At 41.5% G+C, this 27721-nt stretch overlaps 1 protein-coding gene across 1 annotated transcript in view; it reads right to left on the reverse strand.

The window, feature by feature from the left end:
- Nucleotides 1-15356, reverse strand: part of GSDME (gasdermin E) — a 64978-nt gene extending 49622 nt beyond the window's left edge. Inside the window, exons 1-3 of the mRNA XM_047827124.1 lie at nucleotides 15308-15356; nucleotides 6618-6847; nucleotides 4202-4394 (exon numbers count right to left, since the gene is read on the reverse strand). Of these exons, the coding sequence (XP_047683080.1) occupies nucleotides 4202-4394; nucleotides 6618-6828 (404 nt within the window). The 5' untranslated portion in view covers nucleotides 6829-6847; nucleotides 15308-15356. The remainder of the gene's footprint in view (nucleotides 1-4201; nucleotides 4395-6617; nucleotides 6848-15307) is intronic.
- Nucleotides 15357-27721: the final 12365 nt, after the last annotated feature.

Genomic DNA, 27721 nt, shown 5'->3' on the forward strand with positions numbered 1-27721 from the left:
TACAAGAATGGTTCAATATGCATGAATCAATGTGATACACCACCTTCACCAAATGTAAGGTAACAATAATATGATCACCTCAATAGGTGCAAAAAAAAGCACTGTCGACAAAATTCAGCATCCCTTTATGAGAACACCTCTCAACAAAGTAGGTACAGAGGGAACATACCTCAATGTAAAAGGCCGTATATGACAAGCTCACAGCTAACATCATACTCAACAGTGAAAATCTGGAAGCTTTACCTGTAAGAGCAGGAACAAGACAAAGATGCCCACTCTCACCACTTTACTCAACATAGTCTGGGAAGTCCAAACCAGAGTGATGAGGCAAGGAAAAGAAATAAAATGCATCCAAACAGGAAAGGAAGAAGTAAAACTACCACTATTTGCATATGACAGGACATTACAGAGACAGCCCTAAAAACTCCACCAAAAAACTGTTAGAACTAATAAATTCAGTGAAGTTCCAGGATACAAAATCTATACGTAAAAATCTGTTGCATTTCTATACACTAATAATGAACATTCAAAAAGAGAAATTAAGAAAACAATTCCATTTATAATTGCATAAAAATAAAACACTTTAGAATAAATTTAAGAAGGTGAATATTCTGTACACTGAAAACTGTAAGACACTTATAAAATAAGTTGAAAAAGAAATAAATAAGATATTCTGTGTTAACAGATTGGAAGATACTGTTAAAATGTCCCTACTACCCAAAACAATCTACAGATTTAATGTAATTCCCATCAAATTCCAATGCACTTATCACAGAAATAGAAAAAACAATTCTAAAATTTAAATGGAACCAGAAAAGTCCCTAAGTAGCCAAAGCAATCTTTAAAAAAGAAGAACAAAGCTGGAGGCATCACATGGCCTCATTTCAAACTATATTACAAAACTGCAGTAATCAAAACAGTATGGTACTGGGGCGCCTGGGTGGCGCAGTCGGTTAAGCGTCTGACTTCAGCCAGGTCACAATCTCGCGGTCCGTGAGTTCGAGCCCCGCGTCGGGCTCTGGGCTGATGGCTCAGAGCCTGGAGCCTGCTTCCGATTCTGTGTCTCCCTCTCTCTCTGCCCCTCCCCTGCTCATGCTCTGTCTCTCTCTGTCCCAAAAATAAATAAACGTTGAAAAAAAAAATTAAAAAAAAAAACAAAACAGTATGGTACTGGTGTAAGAACAGACATATAGATCAATGGAACAGAATAGAGAGCCCAGAAATAAACCTATGCATATATATGTGGTCATTTAATTAATTACAAGGGAGCCAAGAATATACGATGGAGAAAGAACAGTCTCTTCAATAAATGGTGTGGGGAAAACTGGACAGTCACATGCAAAAGAATAAATCTGGACCACTATCTTACACCATACACAAAAATTAACTCAAGGGATGCCTGGGTGGCACAGTTGGTTGGGCGTCCGACTTCAGTTCAGGTCACAATCTCACGGTTCTTGAGTTCGAGCCCCGCATCGGGCTCTATGCTGACAGCTCGGAGCCTGGAGCCTGCTTCAGATTCTGTGTCTCCCTCTCTCTGTGCCCCTCCCCCACTCACACTCTGTCTCACTCTCTCAAAAATAAAGATTAAAAAAAATTTTTTTAAATTAACTGAAATGGGTTAAAGATTTGAATGTTACACCTGAAACCATAAAAGTCCTAGAAGAAAACATAGGTGGTAAGTTCCCTGGCATTGGTCTTGGCGATGACTTTTTGAATCTGACACCAAAAGCAAAAGCAACAAACATAAAAATAAACAAGTGGGACTACATCTAAACTAAAAATCTTCTGCACAGCAAAGGAAACCATCACCAAAATGAAAAAGCAACCTACTGAATGGGAAAAAATATTGCAAATCACATACCTGATACAGGGTTAATATATAAAATAAAGAGCTCATACAATTCAATAGCAAAAAAGAAATCCAATTTTTTAAATGGGCAGATCTGAATAGATATTTTTCCAAAGAAGACCTACAGATAGCCAATGGCCACACGAAAAGATGCTTGTCACCACTAATTATCAAGGAACTGCAAATCAAAACCACAATGAGATCACCTCCCACCTGTTAGAATAGCTAATATCAAAAAGGCAAGAAATAACAAGAGTTGGAGGGGATGTGGAGAAATGGGAACCTTGGCTCTGTTGGTGGAGTCATGAACTGGTGCCACCACTATGAAAAACAGTATGAAGGTCCCTCAAAAATTTTAAATAGAACTACCATATAATCCAGAAATTTCACTTGCGGGTATTTATGTAAAGTATTTAAACAATCTGCACTCCATGTTCACTGCAGCATTATTTACAACAGCCAAGATATAGAAACAATCTAAGTGTCCACATATGGATGAATAGATAAGAAAATAGGGCGTATATGTTATATTGTGATTTATAGTAGGAAATATATAGTCTTTAAACTTGGTCTTTAATCCAGTTTCTGGCATAGAGCTCCTAAAACCCTTGGAATTTCCTGTGGTAAGAGGGATAGAAGTGGCTTTTGGAAAGTCCTTAGTTAACCTAAAGATGGGGTCTGGTTACCTGGGGAGCCAACAGTGTAATTACAAGATTTTAACTTTCAGTACCCCCACCCCAATCTCTAGCGTGGGGAGAGGGGCTGAAGGTTGAATCAGTCATCACAGGCCGATGATGATTTAATCAATCATGCCTATGTAATAAAGCCTCCCTAAAAACCCAGACAGCATTCAGAGAGTTTCCAGATTAGTGAACACGTGAAGATTTGGAAAGAGTGGTGACCTGGAGAGAGCATGGAGGCTCCACGCCCTTTTCTCCCACCCAACCCTATGCATCCCTTCTACCTGGCTGTTCCTAAGTTATATCCTTTTATAATAAACCAGTGACCTAGTATGTAAAATGTTACCAAGTTCTGTTAGCTTCTCTAACAAATTAATTGAACTCAAGAAAGGAATCATAGGAATCTGGTTTTTAGCCAGTTGGCCAGAAGTACAGGTAATAACTTAGACGTGTGAATGGCATCTAAAGTCCAAGGAGGAGGTCACGGGAACCTCCAATCTGTAGCCAGGTGGTCAGAAGCATAACTAACAGCCTGGGCTTGCTGCTGGCATCTGATACAGAGTAAGGGTTGAAGGCAGTTTTTAGGACTGAATCTTTCACCTGTGAATCTGATACTATCTTTACGTAGATAGTGTCAGCATTGAGTTGAATTCTCAGACACTGTTGGAATCGGTCAGGAACCTAACTTAATACATATACAATGGAATATTATTCAGCCACATATAAGAAGGAAATCTTGCCATCTGCAACAACACGGATGGACCTTGAAGGCATTACGCTAAGTGAACTAAGTCAGACAAAGACAAATACAGCATGATCTCACTTATATATGGAATCACAACAAATGAGCTCATACATATACAGACTATATTAGTGATTACTGGAGGTAGAGGGTGAGGGGTAGGTAAAGTGGGTAAAGAAGATCAAAAGGGGGGCGCCTGGGTGGCTCGGTCGGTTAAGCGTCCGACTTCGGCTCAGGTCATGATCTCGCGGTCCGTGAGTTCGAGCCCCGCGTCGGGCTCTGTGCTGACAGCTCAGAGCCTGGAGCCTGTTTCAGATTCTGTGTCTCCCTCTCTCTGACCCTCCCCCGTTCATGCTCTGTCTCTCTCTGTCTCAAAAATAAAAAAACGTTAAAAAAATTTAAAAAAAAAAAAAAAAAAAAAAAAGAAGATCAAAAGGTACAAACCTGCAGTTATGAAATAAATAAGTCATGGGGATGTAACTTACAGTACAAGGACTATAGTGAATAATTCTGTATTGCCTGCTTGAAAGTTGCTAAGAGAATAAATCTGAAAATTTCTCATCACAGGAAAAATTGTATTTACAACTATGCATGGTGACAGGTATTACCTAGACTTACTGTGGTGATCATTTTGCAATATAGACAAATAGCAAATCATTAGGCTGTACACCTGAAACAATACAACGTTATATATTAATTATACCTTATTTAAAAAAAAAATGGTGCTTTCCAGGTCTCACCACTCACACTAAAAGAAATTCCAGAGTAAAAGATAAGTTCTCGTCAAGTTTCAGCACGACAGGCATTCAATAATGTTTGCTTTGGGGCGAAGTTCCCATCGGTCACCCTTTTTACAAAGGTCCAAATGAATGACCTTTAAATGGGACACATGTCAAAATCCAAAATGCCAAACAGAATTCTCATTACCTGTGAGTGGAATCTCTCATGAGCTGCTGCAAATCCACCTCCTGCTTCCTCAGGGTTCCAAATGAAGACTGCCTTTCCACAAGGCCTTTGCCTCCAATACTCAGCTTGACCTTCCCTAGTGCCGTCTCGATGGACCCACTCAGCTGGTTTTGAAACTTGCCCTCATATTTCACAAAGTCCGACTCCACAACCGCTGGAGTGAATGAGACATGCAAAGGAGTCTGATGATAATACGGCCACCTCTCTGCCTTAGGTCACCTACCTTTCCAGTCCTGTGGAAATCCATGAGAAACATGAAGTTTGCATTCAAACTGGAAGTCTGGCAGCCATGCTGTGTATGTGAAAAGGAAAATGGAGCCAGTACGATGTGAACTGGTGGCCAGCGGTTCTACCAGGTGCTTTTTTTGTTTGTTTGTTTTTTGTTTTTGGATTTCAATTCCAATATATACGTATATAGATAGGTGCACAAAAAGTATCTAAAGAGTTTAACAAATAATGTTGAAGCAAGCATCCAGGGGTGCCTGGCTGGCTCAGTCAAAAGAGCATGCGACTCTTGATCTCAGGGTTGTGTTTTAGCCCCACATTGGGCATAGAGATTACTTAAAAAATAAATAAAATTTCAAGCAAGCATCCATTTAAACACTATCCAGATTATAAAATAGATTATTTTAAATGTGCACTTTTCCAGGGTAAAGACTATAAAGGGACTTCATGAGGTTGATACCTAAGCAGAGTGAAAACAGCAGCCTCCGCTCACAACAGAGAGGTCTGCCTTATGTGATATCTAGCAGGTCAGCCAAGTAGACCCTGGGCATCTTCCCTTCCCTTCCCACCCATCTTAGAGAACATTCCCTGGGCCTTCATTACCATCTCTATGAAAAAAATTCCCCTCCCCACACTTACCTGTTTATACTGACCTCTACCCAGCCATTTAATTCCTTATCATACCTTATCTCTATTCCTGATAAAGTCAGTTGTCATGCCTGCCCTCCCTCCCTCACTCCAACACCATCCTGGAACACACAAGCTCCAGATTCTCTACCCTTACTTTCCGGCTTCCCAGACTTAGGAAGATGCCACCACCCACCAAGTGTCCCAGCTTCCATCAAGTCCTCCATGAATTACTATCTCATCTGGTCACATCCAGATGGCTATCCCATTGCCTTCAAGCTCTACCCTTCTTTTCTGGACACTAAAGATAAACATCTGATGATTTCATCTCTGAATTGCCAGCCTCATGTCTCCAGATTTCTAGTGTTCTCATCTCTAATCCAACCAAATACCACCATAAAAATAGTCTCAGTCACTGTCATTTGGTATGGCTACACTTAGAGGCTCTTTAGAACTTCACACTGGGCTTTTTTCATTTCTCTGCCCCAAGGATCACTTGGGCTCCTTATACTTATACTCTTATACTTCATAAGGCATTCCAATCTTCCTGAAGTCTGAAAGCCTTCTTTCTAACCACTCACTGCCCCCAACACCTGTATTTCTTTCACTCCAGTCAAGAAAGCCTGTTCCTCAACAAAGGTTAATGAGAATTAATCACCCATCATTATCTTTGCAATTTACAAAACAGAGAATCATCTCCCTCACCACTACCAAAAATAAGAAGACTGTGAAAATGCCCTCAATTCAAAGGCTTTTCCTATTTTATTTGTATCCTATGGAATACAAACACTTTGGGAAATTCTTAGGGGAGCAGCATAGAACAGTTGTTAAGAGCTCAAGATTGTAATCACTATTCTAATATTCCTAGCTAGAAGAACTGGCTAAAATTCATCTCCCTGAGCCTCAGTTTTCTCATATCTAATTTGGAGATAATGCCTTCCTGATGAATTCTGTTACAAGTTGATGTACCTAAATCACATAATGCAGAGCCTGGCACATAGCAAATACTCAATGTATCTACTGGATTTAGGCCAGAACAATGTCATTTTCTGATAAATGGAAGTCTTAGGTTATACAAAGTGCTACACAGAAATTCTACCACTTTATCTCCCCTCTTCTCCAGCTATTTCTGGACCAGCTTGAGAGCCTATCCTGGTCTCCCCAGAAAGCTTCATTATGTGAGTAATAAAACTTTTCACACCCTCCCATTGGATATGTAGGATCTGAATCAACCTATTCATGCTCAGTGGCCACAACACCTACGGTGGGCCTTAATTTTACATGTCTTAATTTTACATCACAAACTTCAATATTATTTTTTAAAACTTAAGCTATAACTTTTCATGTCTGCCCTGTAGAATTTTGTTCATTTAAAGAAAGGGTATATCTCTAAGAACAGTATGCAAAGAAACAGGAGAATTCATTATAAGATGTCACCTTACAATCACTCAAGACAGCATGTAACCTAGAAGATGAATCATCATCTTTCTGGAACTAACTGCAGCATATACCCAAAGGAACCTACCTGGACTCTGAAACTGGTCTCCTGTAAGCACATCTCCAAGGGTGACAGATAAAAACTGGTACTTGGGTCTCTGCCAGCACCAGAGTCTCTTTTTTTTGGTCACCAGACCTAGAAGCTGTAATTTATCAGAGTCATTCAAGGTTGATACTGGAATCAGGTCACCTCCAGAATCAACTTCTTTAAGAAAATTCCTTGTTGCTTTGGCAAACATGATGAGAGCCCCAAATTACCTGGAAAAAAAAAAGTTACCCTCAAATTAAATAGGAAGTTATTATCTCACCTATTTTTTTTCTAAAATTGCCTTATTTCTCCCTAGTGTCAATCCTATCTCCTCCCTACAAAACTAGTGTGAGTTCAGTTGATGACAAAAAATTAAATTGAATACTGAAAGAGAACAGGTGTGTAAGTGAAGATAGGCTAGGTTGTGCTTCAGAAAAAAATAAGTTCCAAATATTAGTGGCTTATAACAAGAAAGGTTTATCTATGGGCCATGCTACACTTCCAACACAGGAGGACAAGAAAACTTTTGCCATTGTAGTCATTGAAGGGTCCAGACTAAAGGGGAAGCCTCCTTCTTGAATACTGTCAATCATCACCCAACAGGAAAGAGTTCACACCAGCAATTACATGCTCTGGCCTCAAAGTGACACAGAACACGTTCACTCACAATTCATCAGAAGCAGTCATACGGGCTGAGCCAGCCACAATGGTCAGGAAATATATCTAGAAGGCAGACACATGGGAATATTTGTTGACCAACATACTGACAACCCTAATTTGTAAGATACAAAGGTAGGACCTCTTCTTTGAAGGGTTAATGTGCTTTTTCTCCACACTGTGTGATTTCCCCTATTCACAAATGGAAAGGAACTATTCCTTTTTAATTCAGAAATGAAGACCTCATCACTCTTCAGCTGTGGGGAAAAAGAAGAAACACCCTGGAAGATATAAAATACTGTATTCAGTAGAAGAAGTATAGACTATTCCATAAATGGTGTCAGAAGAATGGGCTTATCATCTGAAAAAAAATATACAGCCAGATTCCCAGCTCATGCCATACACAAGAGAAAATTCTCAATGGATTTGAGGGTTTTTGAGGAAAAATGAAACTATAGAAGTACTAGTTAAAAATACAAATATTTGTTCAATTGTAGGATGAGAAAGGCCTTTAGGAAGACAAACAGAAAACTGAGAAAATACTTACAATATTTATAAAAAAAACAATTAGAATACTTATAAAAAATACTTGTAAAAAAATCTTTTACAAATTGTTTTTAAAACACTGTAATAGAAATATGGGCAAACGTTATTAACAACTCACAATATATAAATTGAACCTAGTTATATACATATAGACTATATACACACACAAACACGAATATATATATGTGCATACACATAAATACACACACATGTAATTATTACTCAAAAAAAGCACAAGTGAAATAAGGTGTTTTTTTTTTTTAATTATCCATGCTCAAAGATTAAATTATCCAATGGATAAGAAATGTGGTTTATTTGTATTTGTACCCTTGTGTCTGGCAGTCACACAGATAGAAAATCACAGAGTTTGAGAGCTGGGATTAGTCTTAGACATTAACTAGTTGAACCTGCTTGCTTTAACATGAACCTCCTCTAGGACATCAGAAAATGTTTGCCTTACTTATCACTCGCCCTTCTCTCAAGTGCCTTTTCTCTGATTATTGTTTGGCTCCCTATGTTCTTGTGTATTAACAGTAAGAATAAACATTTAAGGAAAGTGTTCTAAAACATAAAAAGTTACTTTTTGATAAACAGTGAACAGCAAGGAAGGAAAAGTCCCTATGCTCAGACTCTCATCTGTAATTCATTCTCACTATATTAAATTGCTTGCTTGTGCTGAACACTTATTCACTTATTGAAACATTTCCTGAATCATTCACTAATTGTCCTTAAGTGCCTACTACACACAGGTACTTGCATTAAGCACTTAGGATACTGATATAAAAAGTAATCTATCTCTACACAGATGGCCAACAGACACATGAAAAGATGCTCAACAGCACTAATTACTAGGAAAATGCAAATCAAAACTATAATAAGATATCACTTCACACCACTCAGAATGGCTAGAATCAAAAAGACAAGAAGTAATAAGTGATAGTGAGGATGTGGAGAAAAAGGAACCCTCATGCACTCTTGGTGGGAATGTAAATTGGTGCAGCTGCTATGGAAAACAATATGCAGCTCCCTCAAAATATTAAAAATAGAAACACCATATGATCCAGTAATCCCACTACTGGAATTTACTCAAAACAAAAATGCTAATTTGAAAAGATATATGCACCCTATGTTTACTGCAGCATTTACAACAGCCAAGATATGGAAGCAACCCAAGTGTCCCCTGACAGACAAATGAATAAATAAGATGTGGTGTGTGTGTGTGATGGAATAATACTCAGCCATAAAAAAGAATGAGATCGTGCCATTTGCAACAACATGAAGGGACCTAGAGGGTATTAGGTTCAGTAAATCAAAGGCAAATAACCAGAGGATTTCACTTATATGTGGAATCAAATAAACAAACAAAAGCAGAAACAGAGCCATGACACAGAGAACAAACTGATGGTTGCCAGAGGGGTGGGGTAGGGAGATGGGTGAAGGGGAGTGGAAGCTACAGGCTTCCAGCTATAGAATAAGTCACAGGGATGAAAGGTACAGCAAAAGGAATATAGTCAATGGTATTGCAAAAGCCTTGTATAGTGGCAGGCAGTAGCTACAGTTGTGGTGTGCATAAGTTAGAGTTGTCAAATCATATACTATACATCTGAAACTAATATAACAGTGGGTGTCAACTATACTTCAATAAATATATAAAGTAATCTCTCTCCTTGATGAGCTACTAGTTTGGTGGCCAGATAGAAACATAAACAGCTAGGGTTTATGCTAGATATTGACATCGTCATAAGAAATGAACCAAGAAAAGGGTTCTAAATCCAACTGGAGAGAAGCATACGGTCAGAGAAGTCCTCCTGAAGTACACAGGATCCAACTGCATTTTGTGGACTAAGTAGAAACAGGCAGAGGATCAGCAATTATAAAAGCCTGGCATTTGCAGGAGGTGGTGGAAGGGGTGGGGAAGATCGTGCATGGCAAGATTTGTGACTGACAAGCTCATCATGGTCCACGAGACATCATTTTGTGTAAGTATACCCATCACCACTTGCTTGACAGATACAGAATTACCTTTCAAGCTCTGGGATTGGTTTTCTCATTGGAGTGCACAGTTCTAGAGCAGAGAAGGGCAAAGGACAGGGATGAGGAAGCCTTGGTCCAGGCCATGCAAGCCGTGCCTCCCTTGCTGGGGGCCAGAGCAGCAGGAGCCATCAGAGGGGTTGTACAGGGAGCAACGCAATCAAGAGTGGACCATTAGCAAGATCTTCCGGAAGCAAAACAGGAAACCAGCTGGGAGGGAACAAGATTAGAGATGGACGTCAAATGGTTATACTGAACTATGTCATCAGTGTAAGGATAGAAAAGATGCTGATTTGGTGGTTTCCCCTGAACTCTGGTTGGATGTGAGGGTGGTATGGAAAGGGACTCCAAAGGATGGTCTCCAGGTATGTCAGGTGTGGGTTGGCCAAGGAGATAGAGATGCCAGGTACCAAGAAAGGAAATTCAGGAGGAAGCAGATTGGTGGGGGACATACCTGCTGAAAGTGGATCCAGGGTAGCGTGCAAGATTTATTTTGCCGAATGTACGGAAAGAGCCTTTAACAAAATAAGGTCTCTCCAATGATCTGTGGGAATTCATCCTGCTTGTCCAAGAGCAGAGCCACCGCAGAATCTGCCTCAGTATATACACCATTGGTATCTGCATCTCTAGTTTTATAATTTCTATTCTTTTCTGGTATAACATGAAAGGGAGTTCACTAACTTCCCTTCAGGTCAAACAGGTTTCTGAAAAAGCCAAATCAGACTTGCCATTAAAAAACATAACTTGGGGCGCCTGGGTGGCTCAGTCAGTTACGTGTCCAACTCTTGGTTTTGGCTCATGGTTCATGTGTTCAAGCCCCGCATCAGACTCTGCACTGACAGGCCAGAGCCTGTTTCAGATTCTCTCTCTCTCTGCCCCTCCCCTACTCGCTCACTCTCAAAATAAATTTAAAAAAAAAAAAAAGGAAAACAAATATATACATAATAAAATCCATCTGTTGTGGATGACAAAGCTGTTGTAATGACACTAATCCTCCCCAGAGGAATTAGAGGCTAAAGAAAAGGAACTCCTAAATTATTTTGTTTCCATCCACCATCAAACACAGTTAATTTTCCTTCTTGACAGAGTAGTGTGCTTTAGGAAAAGCTAATGCAGGTGGCTATTGCTTTATAGGTTTTTATTAGAATCAGGCTAATTCAATCAAGAAAATCCATATATTCTTGCGAAGTTAAAGCTAGAGGTGTCTTTTTATTATGTTTAAATGCATAATATATTACATGGCTCAAATATCTAAATTGTGTAAAAAAAAAAAAATACACTGTGAAATCTCATTTGTCCCCAGATTCCATCTACCCTTTCAAGGCTCTTCCCTGCAGGTATATTACCACAGTATTTCTTTATACAAATACAAGTTCAAAGAAGTCTGCACACTGTTCTGCAGACATCTTATTTTTTTTTATCGTGTAACAAGATGTGCTGGGAATCTTCCCATGTTAGTACCTTCAACCTTGCAGCTGAATACTCCATCATGTGGCTGTACCACTGTTTGTCTTGTAGGGCTGATCATGTATGTTATGTCTACGTTTTTTAGCATAAGAATACCACACTAAATACTCTTGGACATGTCTTCTTCATACATGGGTAGGAGAATCCAAAGGAAGATTCCTACAAGAGGGATTGTTAGACGTATGGGTAAATACATCTATAATTTTAGGGGCTGTACCATTTTGCAGTCTCACCAGTAAGGTATCAAAGTCTCAGCAGTAGTTCTCAAACTTTTATATTTTTGTCAGTATCATAGGTGAGAAACAGTATATCTCGGTATAGTCTTAGGATATGTTATTCTAATATGAATTTAATCAAGCATCTTTTGTTTAAAGGATTTTTGTATTTCCTTTTCTTAACCATTTGTGTCCTTGGTCCATTTTCTATTTTTTTTTCTTTATTCCTAGGAGTTTTTTATATAATAGGCCAGCTAAAACACAGGATAGAAATTTAATACAGTCGAGTTTATCATGTGGCAGTGGAAACAATAAGCTGCCATACCATTCTCAAATATCTAAAGTAACGGTCTAGCCAGGAAAGATTAAATACTATGCCTGGAAGCCAACTGACAGATCTAGAACCCACATTGCCTGACAGACAAGCACAATAGGGTCTCAATTCAACATTAGTCAGAATTCAGATTCAAATTTCCAGTGTGCTCCAATCTCAAAGGAGACAAAAATGGCCTCATGAGAGATCTAGCTTAAATTGCTCAAGTCCTAAAAACCCATTGCATTTCACAGCTGTACCCCAGATTGTGGCTCTCACAAAAGGCCTTAAGAATTCCATTAGCTATGGGACACCTGGGTGGCTCAATCAGTGAAGCATCTGACTCTTGATTTCAGCTCAGGTCATGATATCATGGTTCGTGAGTTTGAGCCCCACGTTAGGCTCTGCACTGGCAGCCAGGAGCCTGCTTGGGAGTGTCTGTCTGTCTGTCTCTCTCTCTCTCAAAATAAATAAACATTTAAAAGAAAAAAAGAATTTCACTAGCTGGGTGGGGGGATGGGTTAAATAGGTGATGGGGACTAAGGAATGCACTTGTGAGGAGTACGGGGTATTGCATAGAAGTGTTGAATTGCTAAATTGTACACCTGAAACTAATATTACATTGTATGTTAACTGGAATTTCAATAAAAACTTAAAAAAAAAAAAAAAAGAAATTCCATTAGCAAAAGGTCCTTACTCACCCAGCTCAAAACAATTAGAACTCAGAAAGCAAAAGCAAATGTGGTAAGGATACGGAAGTTTGAATCAGACTCCTGGACAACAGATTTTGAAAGAAGAGACTATGAAACCAAGACAATACCAAATCAGAAAAGCACCCGGCCAACTGGGGCCACTGGCTCCTGGGAGCAAAGGAAAAATAGGCACCAAGGTCATGATGGCCTGAGATTAGAACACACATAATTAGCATCCATTCATAATGGTTCCAAGTGACAGAATGATCAAATCTTCGAGTTGGAAAGAACCCAGTTCTTCTTCATGCTCAGTTAAGGATGCTTCTTTGGAGCAGCTCTGGCTGATTAGTTTTGAGGAAGTTCTGAGTAGTCCTGAGGAAGAAACCTCAACATCAAAATACACTAGATAAAGAGAGGAGCTGTAGAGTACCTGTGCTGTGCCAGCACTGGGCTAAATTCTCACTATATGCATTTCCTCATTGAATCTTCAAAACAACACCGAATAGGCATTGTGCAGAGATGGAAACTCAAGTTTGAAGATGTTAAGCAACTTGTCCATATCACGAAAGAGGGAAGAAAACAAAGAAAAAAAGTAGCCCTGGCACCGGGGAGCTGGCCTGGTCCTATCAGCCAGCCCTGGGGTGGCCAGGTGCAGGCCCGGCATGCTCCTGTTGAGCACGAACAGAGCCTCAGCACAGCAACATCAGGCAAGACCACTCTGGGTGACGTCATGATAAATTAGAACAAAAACAGGACCCCTCGTAATCTTGTGTGACCTCAAAATGCGAATACTGTCCAAACCACAAAAATGACCAAACAGCCGCCACCGCCACCACCACCAGTCGTGGCTAACGAATGACGGCTGCTTCTTGGCCAACCACAGCTCTAGCCTCACTGCAGCCTTCTTTCATTTTAGACAAGATCTGTGAAGATACTCCATAGAATTCTCCCTCTTCCTGACAGCATCCAATCCAGAGCTCAGTCCTGTTTCCTTAAACTCTCCCCCAAACCACCTACAAGCCTGAATGCTAGAACTCCTTTCTAACACCCACTTACTGAGACGCCCCAGGGTTCCCTGAGCTGCGAGGACGCCCTCGCTGCAACAAGCAACAAACCCAACTCTTTCAAATCTAAGTGTATTCCTGGAGATCTGTGGAGGACGCTGCATGTCACACAGAGAATCAGTGCAAAGCCAAGATTCCAGTGGTGGTCCAGCTGCCTCCCAAGCCTGAGCCATCGACCACCGTGCTTTGCTGATTTCCTCAGCTCTTTTGATAGGATTAATTTTCTAAAATATGAATAAGATTCATTTTATAACATAAGAAAGTGTGCTCAAAAGGATAGACTACAGTTACAGTGGAAGTGAAAATCACAGTTATGGGACACGCTATTTCCTCACTATCCAGGGAAACGAGACATTGCTGTACATGTCTCATAGTTAACAACTTCAGCACATTTTGAATTATTTTTAGTTTTCTAAATAACAGAGTAAAATTTAGTCTATTAAAACAGAGGTGTCATCTTTTTATATCCTCCCAGCTCACAGCCCAGGACCTGAGCTCATTTTATAAAAAGCCAAATTAAAGACAAGGTACTCTATCGCTTCTTTCTAAAATAAAAAGCAGTATGTGAAAGAAAAAAAACACACACACACAAATGATGGTCACAGGACAGGCGTGAGTTTGAAAAAGGAGTGAGGGTGAGACAGAAAAGGCTTTTGGGAAGTGGAGTGGGTAACAGAAGAGACAGGGCTTAAGAACAGAGAAGAACTCTCTGGTCCCCTTGAGGGTTCAAAGAGAACAAAAAGAAAAACACTGCTGGAAAATGCCAAACTTCCTCTTAAAGCAGGCGGTCTATGGGACAGCAGCTGGGAGCCTGGGCCATATTTCTCAGATCGAGTCTCTAATTGCCTGGGCTCCACTTCTCACAGATGTTTTCCTTAATAGGAAGAGCTCATTGGTGGTTGATTGTGACAATGATCAATTTACACTACATGTATTCAGCTGCTTCTCTGACCTCACAGCACCTCTTTCATTCCACTCTAATTCTCTGTCTGTGTCTTGAGGGCTGCGACCCCAAGACCTCCATCCCTCTCCCCATCCTGTAGAACAGAGCCACCCCTCATGAGTGGTGTTTCAAAACACTCTACAACAAACGCCTTTGTAGGAGCCCCCCCTCCTCGTTGCCTCTCAGGTGCAGATGTGAAGTGGGCGCCCAGGGGGTCCGCACCTCGAGGCCTAGGGAAGCCACGCGGGCAGCTGTGAATGAGGTCATCCCATCCCCCGCCTAGGACATTCAGGGGGGCTTGGCCTTCTCTCCAAGCTTGGGGCCCAATTTCAGGCAGACAGGGAATCGTTCAAGCCCAGACACTCAACTCGTGTGCTCCGGCCTTCCTTTCCCGCACACACGCCCCGCAAGCCAGGAAAGCCTTTGCACATCCAGGGGGAAACGGGAGGACAAAGGATGAAGGAGTGGAGAGGGATGGTGAACGGGGTGGGGACGTTGGGACACAAGGTACCAGTCCTCGCAACAGCCCGGGAAGAAAGAGGCAGCGGGGAAGTGGGGGAGAGAGGCCCGGGAATGGGGGAGAGTGGAACGCAGTGCGTCCCGATGGCCAGTCGCCGGGCAGCCGACCGACTGGTCTCCCTCAGGAATGGAGCAACAGCGGGGAGGGGTGTCCCCGATAGACAGGAGCCGCGGACCCGGCTCCCCGGGGCCGAACGCCCGCCAGGGCGAGAGCCGGAGCGGAGCCCGCGCCGCCGCACTCACCTGCCGGCTTCGCCGGATCCCCGCAGCCGCTCACGCAGCGCCCCGAGCCTGCCCGGGCGAATTAGCCAAGCGGGGCGGGCTGGGGGCGGGGGCTCGGCGGGAGGGGGCGGGCCGCTGGGACCTTTGCTCCGCAGCTTCTGCGCCAGCTAGACGGGACCGGGGAAACTGGGCCGAGGGAGGCCGGAACGGGCCGGGGCGGGGCGGGTGCAACCGGGGCGGGGCGAGGACGGCGGGCGGTGTCCCGAGACCGGCCCAAGGCCCAGAGCCGGCCGGTTCCCTCTCTTTGGGTGACTACGCTCTGGCGGGTCGCTGACGCCCCGGGGCTCGTCTTTGGCAGGAGTCCCCGCCAGGTCTTAGCGATCCGAGGCCTGGGGCGCACCAGAGCAGTGTGCTCGGCTTTCCTCCCCGAGGCCTCGTCGCCCGCCCTCGGTCCGGAGGGGTTTGAAGTCTGCCGGGCCTCGCCACCAACAGTGGGGTGCGGACTGGCACCGCGGCTTCACCGTTCCACTCGGCAAATCTGAGGCTGCTGTACCCTGTGGGGAGCCCCTGGTGTCCGCGCCTGGGAGTGTCCAGCTTTGTGTGGTGTGACCGTGCCCACGCTGGGTCCTGACGTTACTGGGAATTCATGCACCTAGATTCAAGGCTGCTTGAGGGCGGAGCCCAGCATCCCTCCCTAGGTGCTCAGTGACCAAGGGAATCTGAGCATAGTTGGTGCTCAAAAATTGTTTGCAGACTGTCTGACTTAAACATTATATCTCTTCAGTCAGTATTTACAGATCATCTTTTCTGAGCAGTACTCTGCCAGGCTGAGAACAATGAATGAGAACAAAATTTCGTACTCGGAGAACTTGCATTCGGGAATGTTGAGTTTTGTTGCTGCCTTCCACAGGCCTGGGAAAGAGGCAGGGTTTTCCCTGGGGCCCCCATATGTTCTAAGCATATCCCTAGACTGCAGTTACCCCACCTCCTTGTACTTATCTCAGCAAAGCCCTCCTGACTCTTCAAATCAAAAGTACGGGCAGTTTATCAGTTTAGAGGAACACTCCCTAGTTCCTTGCCTGCTTTATTTTTTATTTTTTTATTTTTTTAACGTTTATTTATTTTTTTGAGACAGAGAGAGACAGAGCATGAACGGGGGAGGGGCAGAGAGAGAGGGAGACACAGAATCGGAAGCAGGCTCCAGGCTCTGAGCCATCAGCCCAGAGCCCGATAGGGGGCTCGAACTCACAGACTGCGAGATCGTGACCTGAGCTGAAGTCGGATGCTTAACCGACTGAGCCACCCAGGCACCCCACTTTTTTTTAAATCTTTTTAAGTTTATTTATTTATGAGAGAGCGAGAGAACGAGTGGGGGAGGGGCAGAGAGAGAGGGAGACACAGGCTCCAAGCTCTGAGCTGTCACCACAGGGCGGGACAGGGCCTGAGCTGAAGTCAGAGGCTTCACCAACTGAGCCACGTAGGCGCCCCATCTGCTTTATCTTTCTCCTTTGCACTGGTCACCATCTGATAGGCAATATACATCCTACTTATTTCATGTACTATCTTTCTCTTCCTTAGAATGTCAGTTCTCTGAGGCTACAGACTTTTGTCTGTTTTGCTCACTATGCCCTGCACCTAGCACACACCTGATGCATAGTAGGTAGTCAGTATTTGTTAAATTAATTAACACATCCTTTTGTTTGTTTTTCCAACTAGACTACGGGGTCATACCCATCCGTGAGGTGCCTGGCACAAGATAGGTGCACCATTAATGATGGTTGAATGAATGAGTGAATAGAAATGGTTGAGACAGATGATCCTGTCTTGCCAAACTAATAGGTATGGGAAGAAAAAAAGAATCACTGTGGGGGCCCTGCTGACAGACTTGTCATCCATGTTATTGCTTCTCTGTGTTCATAACATTATATGGTGGTGACTCTGGCTTGTTATCACACCTAGGCCCTTCACCTTAAGAGTATCCTTATAAACAGCATGTTCATGAAGTCCCCACAGAGTGCCAGCCCCTTCTAGATAGGTTACCACTTATAACTGAGAGTGCATGAGCTTTCTGTTGCATCAGTTTCTTAGGGGCTTCAAATTATTTCACTCCTGTTCATTGCCTTTCAGTTATAATGCATGAGGCCTATAATAATATTAGCTGCTAACATTTACGTGATGCTCTCTAGGGGCACCTGGGTGGCTCAGTCAGTTAAGCAGCTGACTTCTGCTCAGGCCATGATCTCATGGTTTGTGAATTCGAGTCCCGTGTCGGGCTCTGTGCTGACAGCTCAGAGCCTGCGACTTGCTTCGGATTTTGTGTCTCCTTCTTTTTCTCCCTGCCCCTCCCCTGCTTGCTCTCTCTCTCTCTCGCTCTCTCTCTCTCTCTCTCTTTCTCTCTCTCTCTGTGTGTGTGTCTCTCTCTAAGAAATGAACATTAAACAAAATTTAAAAAACATTTATATGGCGCTCTCTAGTTACTATCACAAAGCATGGTTCTGAGTTCATTGTATGCATTGATTAACTCATCTAATCCTCACAGCAATTGGTTGGGAATCCAAGTTACAAATGAGATCACTGAGGCACTAGCCAGGAAGCTCACCTAGCTGAGAAGAAACAGAGCCAAGATTTACATCCAGATCATTTAATACCATCTGAGTTTCTTTTTGTAATTCAGATATACCTGACATATAACATTGTGTCTATTTAAGGTATACAATATGTTGATTTGACATACTTTTACATTGATAAAACTCATTAATGGGGTGTATTGTATACATGAACATATTAATGAAAACATATGGTATCTGTCTTCCTCTGACTGACTTATTTCACTTAGCGCAATACCTTCCAGTTCCATCCACATTGCTGCAAATGGCCAGATTTCATTGTTTCTCATTGCCAAGTAGTATTCCATTGTATATAGAAACCACATGTGATCTTGAGAAATTTAACAGAAGACCATGAGGGAGGGGAAGGGGAAGGAAAAAAAAGTTACAGAGAGGTAGGGAAGCAAACCATAAGAGACTCTTGGATACTGAGAACAAACTGAGGGTTGATGGGGAGTGGGGGAGAGGGGAAAGTGGGTGATGGGCATTGAGGAGGGCACCTGTTGGGATGAGCACTGGCTGTTGTATGGAAACCATTTTGTCAATAAATTACATTAAAATAAATAAATAAATAAATAAATGAATAAATAAACAAACATTAATGAGCTAGGTCTGCATGACTGCCATAACTATTTCTAGGTCTTTGGGAGCCACTTTTGGAGAAACCTGGACTCTCTTAGATCAATAGTCACTATGGAAGAGAAAGAACACACACAGGCTTTGGATCAGACAGATCTGGGTGAAACCTAGCCTACTACTTACCAACTGAGTGACCTTAGGCAAATTTTCAACTTCCTGTTTAAAAAATTATTTACAGTATTGTCATGAGATTAAAAGAGAAAATCTGTAAAAAGCACTCAGCACATAGGAATCCATCAATAAAAGTTAGTTTCCTTTTCTTTATTGATTACTTTCTAGTTAACGCCACTTTTAAATTGAGTCTAAAATTTTTCACCTATGTATAATTTTGTCTTTTACCATATTGACTGCTTCCCAGAGGAAAGCATAGCTACTAACATAAATTAACAAAAAAACTTGGCATACATTGACATGTATTTTTAAACCAATTTTCTCCCTGAATCCCAAAAGTGTTTTCACTGGAAACTGTAATGCCAACGCATATTACCAATTACTGCTTTAAAATAAAAAGCTTTATGGAAGGTTGAATATGGCCCAGAATTAACAGCCTGTTTCTTTTAGGGTCTCAACCATCTCTTGTTCAATTGCAAGGTATAGATACAGACAGGAGAAAAGTGAAACTTACTTGGTGGCCGGCAAGTAACCAATCAAAATTATCAAAATTTGAAGTCTCAATGCAAATATTATTGGACAAATGAATGAAATAATTTGTTGTTCAAATTATAATTTACTGCATGACAAACTACCATAAAACTTAATGACTTGAAACAACCACCATTTTATCACATCTCAGGATTTTGCAGGTCAGAATGTTGGGTAGAGCTCAGCTGAATGATTCTTCAGTCCATGTGGCACTGACTAGGATCATGCAGAAGAATTTAGCTAGTGAATGTCCTACTCTGGAGGGTCCAGGATGGCTTTACCCACATGTCTAATGCCTTGGCAAAGATGGCTGGAAGGCAGCACTCAGCTGGGATTATCAAGCATATCTCCCTACATGTGGCCTCTTTATCATGGTGGTCTCCGGGAAATTAGACTTCTTATATGGAGGCTTGGGGCTCCAAAAGTGAGTGTTGCAAGAAACAAGACAGAAACTATGTTTTATGACTTAGCCTCTGAAGACCTGGAATGCAACTTCCACAACATTCTACTGTTGAAGCAAGACCAGATTCATAGAGAGGGCAATTATACCTTACCTTTCAGTGGGAGAAACAGTGAAGAATTTCCAGACACCTTCAATATATCACACTTGTATTTATGGAAGAGAATGGCATTGGGGCTCCAGGGTGGCTCAGTTGTTTGGGTGTCCGACTTCAGCACAGGTCATGATCTCGTGGTTTGTGAGTTGAAGCCCTGCGTCAGGCTCTGTGCTGACAGCTCAGAGCCTGGAGACTGCTTCGGATTCTGTGTCTCATTCTCTCTCTGTCCCTCTCCCACTCGTGCTTTCTCTCTGTCTCTCAAAAATAAATAAATGTAAAAAAATTTTTTTTCATTTAAAAAATTTTTTCTAAGTTTATTTTTTGAGAGAGACAGAGCATGAGCAGGGGAGGGGCAGAGAGAGAGAGAGGGGGTCACAGAATCCAAAACAGGCTCCAGGCTCTGAGCTGCAGGCTCTGAGCTGTCAGCACAGAGCCCAATATGAGGCTCGAACCCATGAACTGTGAGATCATGACTTGAGCTGAAGTTGGATGCTTAACCGACTGAGCCACCCAGGCACCCCCCAAAAAATATTTTTTAAAAAGAAAGAGAATGGCATTAAATAAACAAAGTTAGTAAACACTCCTATATTGTTGTCTATTTTTCATATATCCTTATCAACATTAGAGATTTGCAGTGAAGACCAGGAGTCATCCACCAAGTGTCAGGTTTATAGAAACATTCAAGAATGGCGCAATTCAGAGCTGTACAAGCTTTTCTCACCCCATTATCATTGTTCTTAAAGATTGTCCAGCATCTAAGTCAGCTACACCCAGGACAGAGAAAGGCAAAGTCCATGCATCCAACATTTTGTTACTGTAACAAATATTTGTTAAGGAGGTACTATGTGCCAAGCCCTATATTAAATACTGGGGATATAATGGTAAGAGGGAAATGTAGTTCATGCCCTATTAGAGCTTGGGAATATATCTGGGAAGGCAGACAGATAAGCAATAAGGATAAAAGATGAGAAGTTCAACAATCAGGTACCATGGAGGGCTTGGCGAGAACATCTAACATGGTGGAGGGGAGAAAGGATCAAGTAAAGTCAAGTAGGATAAGCTGAACAAACAACCCCCCAAATGATAATGGCTCGAAATGATAGTAGCTTAGTTTTGTTTTTTGTTTTTTTTTGTTTTTATTTTTGTTTTTATTTTGTTAGGTTTTTTTTTTTTTTTGTCAATGAACAATTAAAGACAGTTTCAGAGTATGGGAGGTGGTGATAGAGGAGGGTAGTCTCTGTTCCTTCAGGAAGGTGCTGCCATTTTCAGCCCAATGGTCCCCACATTGCCTGGGCACGGACATCTCCAGCAGGCAGAGAAGGAAGGAACCTGGAGACTCTCTCATGGGAGGTATTTCATGGGCCTGGCACTTTTGCATACGTTCTTTTGGCCAGAAATTAGTCATAGGTCCCTCTAACCACAAGGAAGGCTGGAAGACATAGTTTTTGTGCCCAGAAAAAAAAAAAAAAAAAAAAAAAAGAAGGCAGTTGGTTTCCAAGAGCAGGAGCAGACTCTGCTTCTAAGTGTTTTTAGAGGACAAACCGGTATTGGCCATGTTCCCAGTTCCTAGAAAGAATCCTAGTAAGGCCAACCCGGACAGCTAATAAACCAGTTTTAGTTTAGATAATTTATTTTCAGATTATACAACACATACTATGAAAAAAGTCAAACCTTTCTTAATCTACATCTGGTTTAAAGGATATCTAAGAAAACAGGGAGAAACTGATGATAAAGTGGGTGAGGGGGGATTTTCATCTTCAACAGTTATTACTGATAAAACTTCTTTGCAGAGTTTTAATTGAAGGGGGAGAATGGGAATTATATACACACTTTTTTGTTTGGTAAGGTTCTTAAAAAGGCTAATTACAATGGAAAAAGCAATTTGGCAAGAAAAAAATTATCTTGGCATCTGACTCAATCTTGACTGAGTACAATAAATTTGTTAGTCTGAACAATAGAAGAGAAAATAGCTTCAGAAGTTCAGCCCCTGCCAAATCTGTGCACCTTTGACACCATGAAAGATTTTTACTTTGTTTGAAACTGTTGAAACAAAGTTTCTACAGGTTTTTTTTTTCTAACAGTCTACTTTGAAATCTTCAAGCTTCACTTTTCCCCCAGAAGAACTGTACCTGTCACCTTCCTGCAAGGCTAGTTTTCTCTGAGGAATTAGATGGCCAGTAGGACACAGCTACATGGGTACTTCATAGCTCAAGTAGGGCTCACTTTCTGAAAGTAAATCTATCTTCCTCTACTAACATTCTCATATTAAAAACAATGAAAACATCAGGGGCACCTGGGTGGCTCAGTCGGTTGAGCATCCGACTTCAGCTCAGGTCACCATCTTGCGGTTCGTGAGTTTGAGCCCCCAGTTTGAGCCCCGAGTCAGGCTCTGCACTGACAGCTCAGAGCCTGGAGCTTGCTTCAGATTCCGTGTCTCTCTCTCTCTCTGCCCCTCCCCCCTTCACACTCTCTCAAAATAAACAAACATTTTTAACAAACAAAAAACAAAAACATTTTTAACAAACAAACAAAAAAACATTTTTAACAAACAAAAAACAAAAAACACTGATGGTTAATTTTATGTGTCAACTTGACTGGGCTAAGGAATGTCTAGAGAGAGACATTATTTCTGGATGTGTCTGTGAGGGTATTTCTGGAAGAGATTAGAATTTTAATCTGTGGACTGAAGAAAGTCGATGCCTTCATCGGTGTAGGTGGGCATCCACTAATCCCTTCGGGCCCTGAACAGAACACGAAGTGGGAGGAAGGGTGAATTTGCTCTCTCTGTTTGAGTTGGGACATCCATCTTCAGCCCTCAGACACTGGCTTTCCTGATTCTTTAACCATCAGACTCTGACTGAATTACACCACTGGCTTCCCTGGTTCTCTAGCTCATAGACAGCAGATTGTGGGACCCTCAGCCTCAGTAATCATGTGAATCAATTCCTAAAATAAATCTCCTCATATATAGATATAATCCAGATGTCTATATATAGAATAAAAAAGAACCAATAAGGCAGAACTATATACATCTGTAGTTCTATAGAGTTATACAGAAAAGTTCCCCCCCCAATTTTATATGTCTATACAAATATATATCTATGTATATTTATGTAGATATACAGTTGACCCTTGAACATGGGTTTGAACTGGGCGAGTCCACTGATACACAGATTTTTTTCAATAAATATACATATAGTACTATAAATACATTTTCTCTTTCTTATGATTTTCTTAATAACATTTCCTGTAGCTTACTTATATAGTACATAACACATATATAAAATGTGCGTTGATCAATGGTTTATGTTATTGGTGAGGCTTCCAGTCAATAGTAGGCTACTAGTTTTTGGGGAGTCAAGAGTTATTTGCAGATATTTGACTGTGTGAGGGGTGAGTACCCCTAGCCCTCCCCTGCCACCCCCGAGCTGTTCAAGGGTCAACTGTATCCTATTGGTTTGGTTTCTCGGGAGAACTGTAATACACACACCAAATAAGCATATCCCACTGTCAGTTTGGACAGCCAATCAAGAGGCTTCAGAAGCTCACAACTATTAGAGCATTGACTTGCTGAAAAAGCTTTTCAAAGAACCCACTAATTCTGATTTGGGAGGTGAAGTCATGTGGAAATGTATTTTGGACCAGAACCTTGCAGAAAAGGATCCAGAGAATTCAAACAAGCATGCTCGCAAGCTCCTGTATTTCTTCTATCTCCCTCCACACCAGAACCCTTGCCTGTGCAAGGGTAATGCCAAACATTCCCTCCAACAATGATTAGCCTCACATTCTAGAATTAGAAATAGGCCTCAATACAAATATCACCAAGGGAATTCACCCTGCAACAATCACATAAGACATAAATATTGATACGGAGTCTTTCTGAATAGCAGGGTTTGAGCAAGAAGTTTAAAGATACATGGAAGGGTTAGGAAAAGGAAACCACTAGTTATTTCATAACTTGGCTACTTTTAGCTTAGTTAGAATGGTGGGCACTGGATTAGATATGCATAATTGCTACATCCTTTGAAGGCTTACTTTGTGTCCAGCATGGTCTTTTACGTACATTATTTCATTAAGTCTTTGTACAACTCCATAAAGTATTATTATCCCTATTTTATCGATGAAAAAAACTGAATCCTAGAGAGGCAGCCTGTAAGTCTGGCACAGTTGATACTAGGATTTAACCTCAGGTCTGAGTCTAAGCCCTAATTTTTGACTGCTGCCTAATAAGTGAACTTGGGGAAGAAATCAAACATTTAAACAAAATACTGAAAGTTCGCCTTCAGGTAAATTAATAATCAATCAAAACAGCTTATTACTTCTGTTCCTAAAAGTTCTCTGGAATACTGACTCCTAAGACAACCCTGCAGGCCAGCCTAGTGATTTTGATTGCCCTGATAGTAAAATGTAGAATTTTTTATGTTTTCTAGAAATCTCTTTTTCTAGGAAAGTGGGAAAACTGGGTCACCTGGCTTTGGCTGAAGTTTTAAGGGAAGAAGAAGTTGTAGGACCTCCCTTTTGTTTATTTTAAAGCTTTTGTCATTGCTCCTAAAATTGCCATATAATAGTCAATGTAGGGCTAAGAATTCTGGGATAAAACTAAGTTTAAAATCTTTATTATCCATAATATCTACAAGAACCTGAAACATTCTTTCAGATCACAATATAGAGGCTGATTTTTCCTCTTTTGTGTCTTGTCTTATAATTGTCTATTATTAGGGAGTCCCGAAAAAAATTGTTTTTGATGACTCTCAGGCATGTTTGTATAATACTTATTATTTATACATTTTAGTAAATGCCATCTGCTTTTGCTTTATTGATGTTTTATTAAGGACCATCTGGCAGTTGCTACAGATCATATAGGCTCTCCAATGAGTAGGTTCTCACCCATGAATAAATTATCAAGTGTCAGGATTAGCAAAAGAGAGATTAAACCGGGTAATGGAAAGAACAGGAGACAGGACACACCCATCCCTAGGCTGCCCCCAGCCCGTGGACAGCACCATCCCTCTACCTCTCTGGGCTCCATGCGTTTCAACTAAAAACTGAAGGTTGGACTCAGTCTCTGAGATTACTTCAAAATTTAAAGAAGTAAAACGCAGTGCTGTGGACCAAAAACCCAGGAACACAGGAGAGGGGATACTGCTGGGGTGGAGGCGGCGGTGGGGGTGGGTGGGTAGGGGAACCTGGTAAACACTTCCTGGCTGTGGCCTGGGACCTAACAAATTCGGATGGGTAGGGAGAGGGAAGAGTAGAAGCAAGCACATGTAGCATTATGTAAGTTTTGGGGCAGGAGTGGGGAACCGAGACTGGAAAGATAGGCAGAGAGCAAATTGGGGGAGGGCTGATAAGAAGAATTGTCAGTTGGATCTTTACCACCATTTTCCCCTTTCTTGACCTTGGCTCTCTTTAGTCCCTGGAAACCATTCAAATAGGTCTATCTAGCCAAACAGATTGGTCTCTTTAGTGGGTTGAATATTACCCTTAAAACAATTTTCCAAATGGCACAGCATGTGGGTGATGAGTGGACCTAGAAATCAAGACCTTCAGCCCTTGAGATCAGTCACTGGCTGGTTATTACATACTTGGTTTTCTGTGTGTGCCATGGTATGGCCTAGACTGGGAACACTACCCTGAATTAACCGGGTTCACCAAATTAATTTGCTCAGCAAATGTTTTTCATCAGCAGTTCAAGCATAAACAGCATTTATATTAAATTGCACTGTTGCTTGTATTGCTATACAAGCAATTATACAATTGTACAATATATTAAATTGTGTCATGGACTGAGTATTTGTATCTCCCCCCAAAATTAATCTACTGAAACTTAATTTCCAGTGTAATGGTATTTGGAGGTGGGGCCAATGGGGCCTTTGGGGGTAATTAGAAAAATGTTCTACTGCTTCCAGCAGGGAAAGGAGAAAAGTAACCATCTAAAAATACACCAGGGCATCCCATTCTTCTTAACATCTTAACTGTCTTCAAGAGAAACTCTTTCCCCAAAGCCTAATCTGTTGAGGCTTTATCAGAGCCTAATTGACCTGTGTAGAGGAGAAACACCCAATTTCAGCCCCTCTAGCCATCCTGCCCCACCTTACGGGGTAAGGAACTGAGAAGCTCTTGTGAATTTCACAGCCCATGTGCACAGGCTCACTAAAAGACTGAGATCTAATCAGAAGTATCCAACACTTGCCCTCACCCACACCTTACCATCACATTACTAAAGACCTATTGACCACAGTTTCTGTACCTAGTACATACACAATGACCAGCTTTAAACACAAAAACACAAGACATACTAAAAGGCAAAAAAATCAAAAACAAAAACAAAAAAACCCAAAAAACCCACAGTCTGGAGACAGTGCAAGCATCAGAATCAGACTTGAATATGTCAGGGGTGTTTGCTATGAGACCAGGAATTTAAAATAACTATGCAGGGCACCTGGGTGGCTCAGCTGGTTGAGTGCATGACTTTGGCTCAAATTATGATTGCATGTCATGGATTCATGAGCATCTCTGGTGTGTTAATGAAATGATTCTTGGTTGAGGAGCTCCTAGATAGCTTCAGGATAAGAGCTGGTCACCAGAAAAACCATACCATGTGGTTAAAGGGATGGAAAATTCAACCCCACTCATGATCTCTGGGGTTGAGAGAGGGACTAGAGATCATTTCAGTCACCAATGGTTGACCATTAGTGACCATTCAGTTACCACAATGGTTTAATTATGCCTATTTAATGGAACTTCCATAAAACCCCATAAGCAACAGGGTTTGAAGAGCTTCCAGGCTGGTGAACACACTGAGGTGCTAGGAGAGTGGTGCATTGGCCAGGATGGAGGCTTAGGGCCCCTTACCCTATACCTTGTCCTGTGCGTTTCTTCCCTTTGAATGTTCCTGAGTGGTATCCTTTATAACAAACTGGTGATAGCAACCAAGGTGCTTTCCTGACTTTTGTGAGCTGTTCTAGTGAATTATCAAAACTGAGGAAGGAGTTGTGGGGATTCACAAATTTATGGCCAAGTCAAACAAAGGTATGAGTAACCTGTTAATGCGATACTTGTAACTAGTGTCTGAGATGGGGGCAATCTTGTGGGACTGAGCCCTTAACCTGTGGGGTCTGTGCTACCTTTGGGAGTTGGTGTCAAATTGAATTGAATTGTGGGACACCCAACTTGGTGTTGAAGAGCTGGTGAACTGGTTGGTGTTAGAAAATAATCCATAAAGAACCTGAGAGTAACATAAGCAAAGAAATGGAAGCTCTGAGAAAGAATTAAAAATACTAGATACCAAAAACATTGTGACTGAGATGAAGAATGCCTTTGATAGGCTAATTAGATGGACATAGCTGAGGAAAGAATCCCTGAGCTTGAAGATATGTCAACAGAAGCTTCTAAGACTAAAAAAGCACAGAGGAAAAAGACTGAAAAAAAAAAAAAAGGAACTGAATGTTCAGGAACCATAGGACAATGACAAAAGGTATAATATATGTGAGAATACCAAAAGGACAAAAGAGAGGATCAGAAGAAATATTTGAAGGAATAATGACCGAGAATTTCCCTAAATTAATGTCAGACACCAAACCACAGATCCAGGAAGCCCAGAGAACATCAAGCAGAACAAATTCCAAAAAAGAAAAAGAAAAAACCTTTAAAAAAAACAAGAAAAATAAACAAAAAAACAAAACAAAACAAAAAACCCAAACCACACAAAGAATAAAACTACATCTGAGCACAGCATACTCAAACCGCAGAAAACCAGAAAAAGAAAACAATCTTGGAAGAAGAAAACATAAAGCATGTTAGGTAGTAGCAAATGCTAAAGGAGAGAAACATAAAGAAAGGACTAAGGAATTATATGTGGAGGAGGGAGAAAGGTTTGCAATTTTCCATAGAATGGCCAGGAAGGCCTCCCTGCAATGGAGACCTTTGAGTCAAATTAACTGTGAGCTTTTGAATTCATGGACACAATAATAATGCTTTGGTTTAGGGGC

Source organism: Prionailurus viverrinus, chromosome A2 (genome assembly GCF_022837055.1).
Source record: "Prionailurus viverrinus isolate Anna chromosome A2, UM_Priviv_1.0, whole genome shotgun sequence".
In the NCBI taxonomy this organism is placed as follows: Eukaryota; Metazoa; Chordata; class Mammalia; order Carnivora; family Felidae; genus Prionailurus; species Prionailurus viverrinus.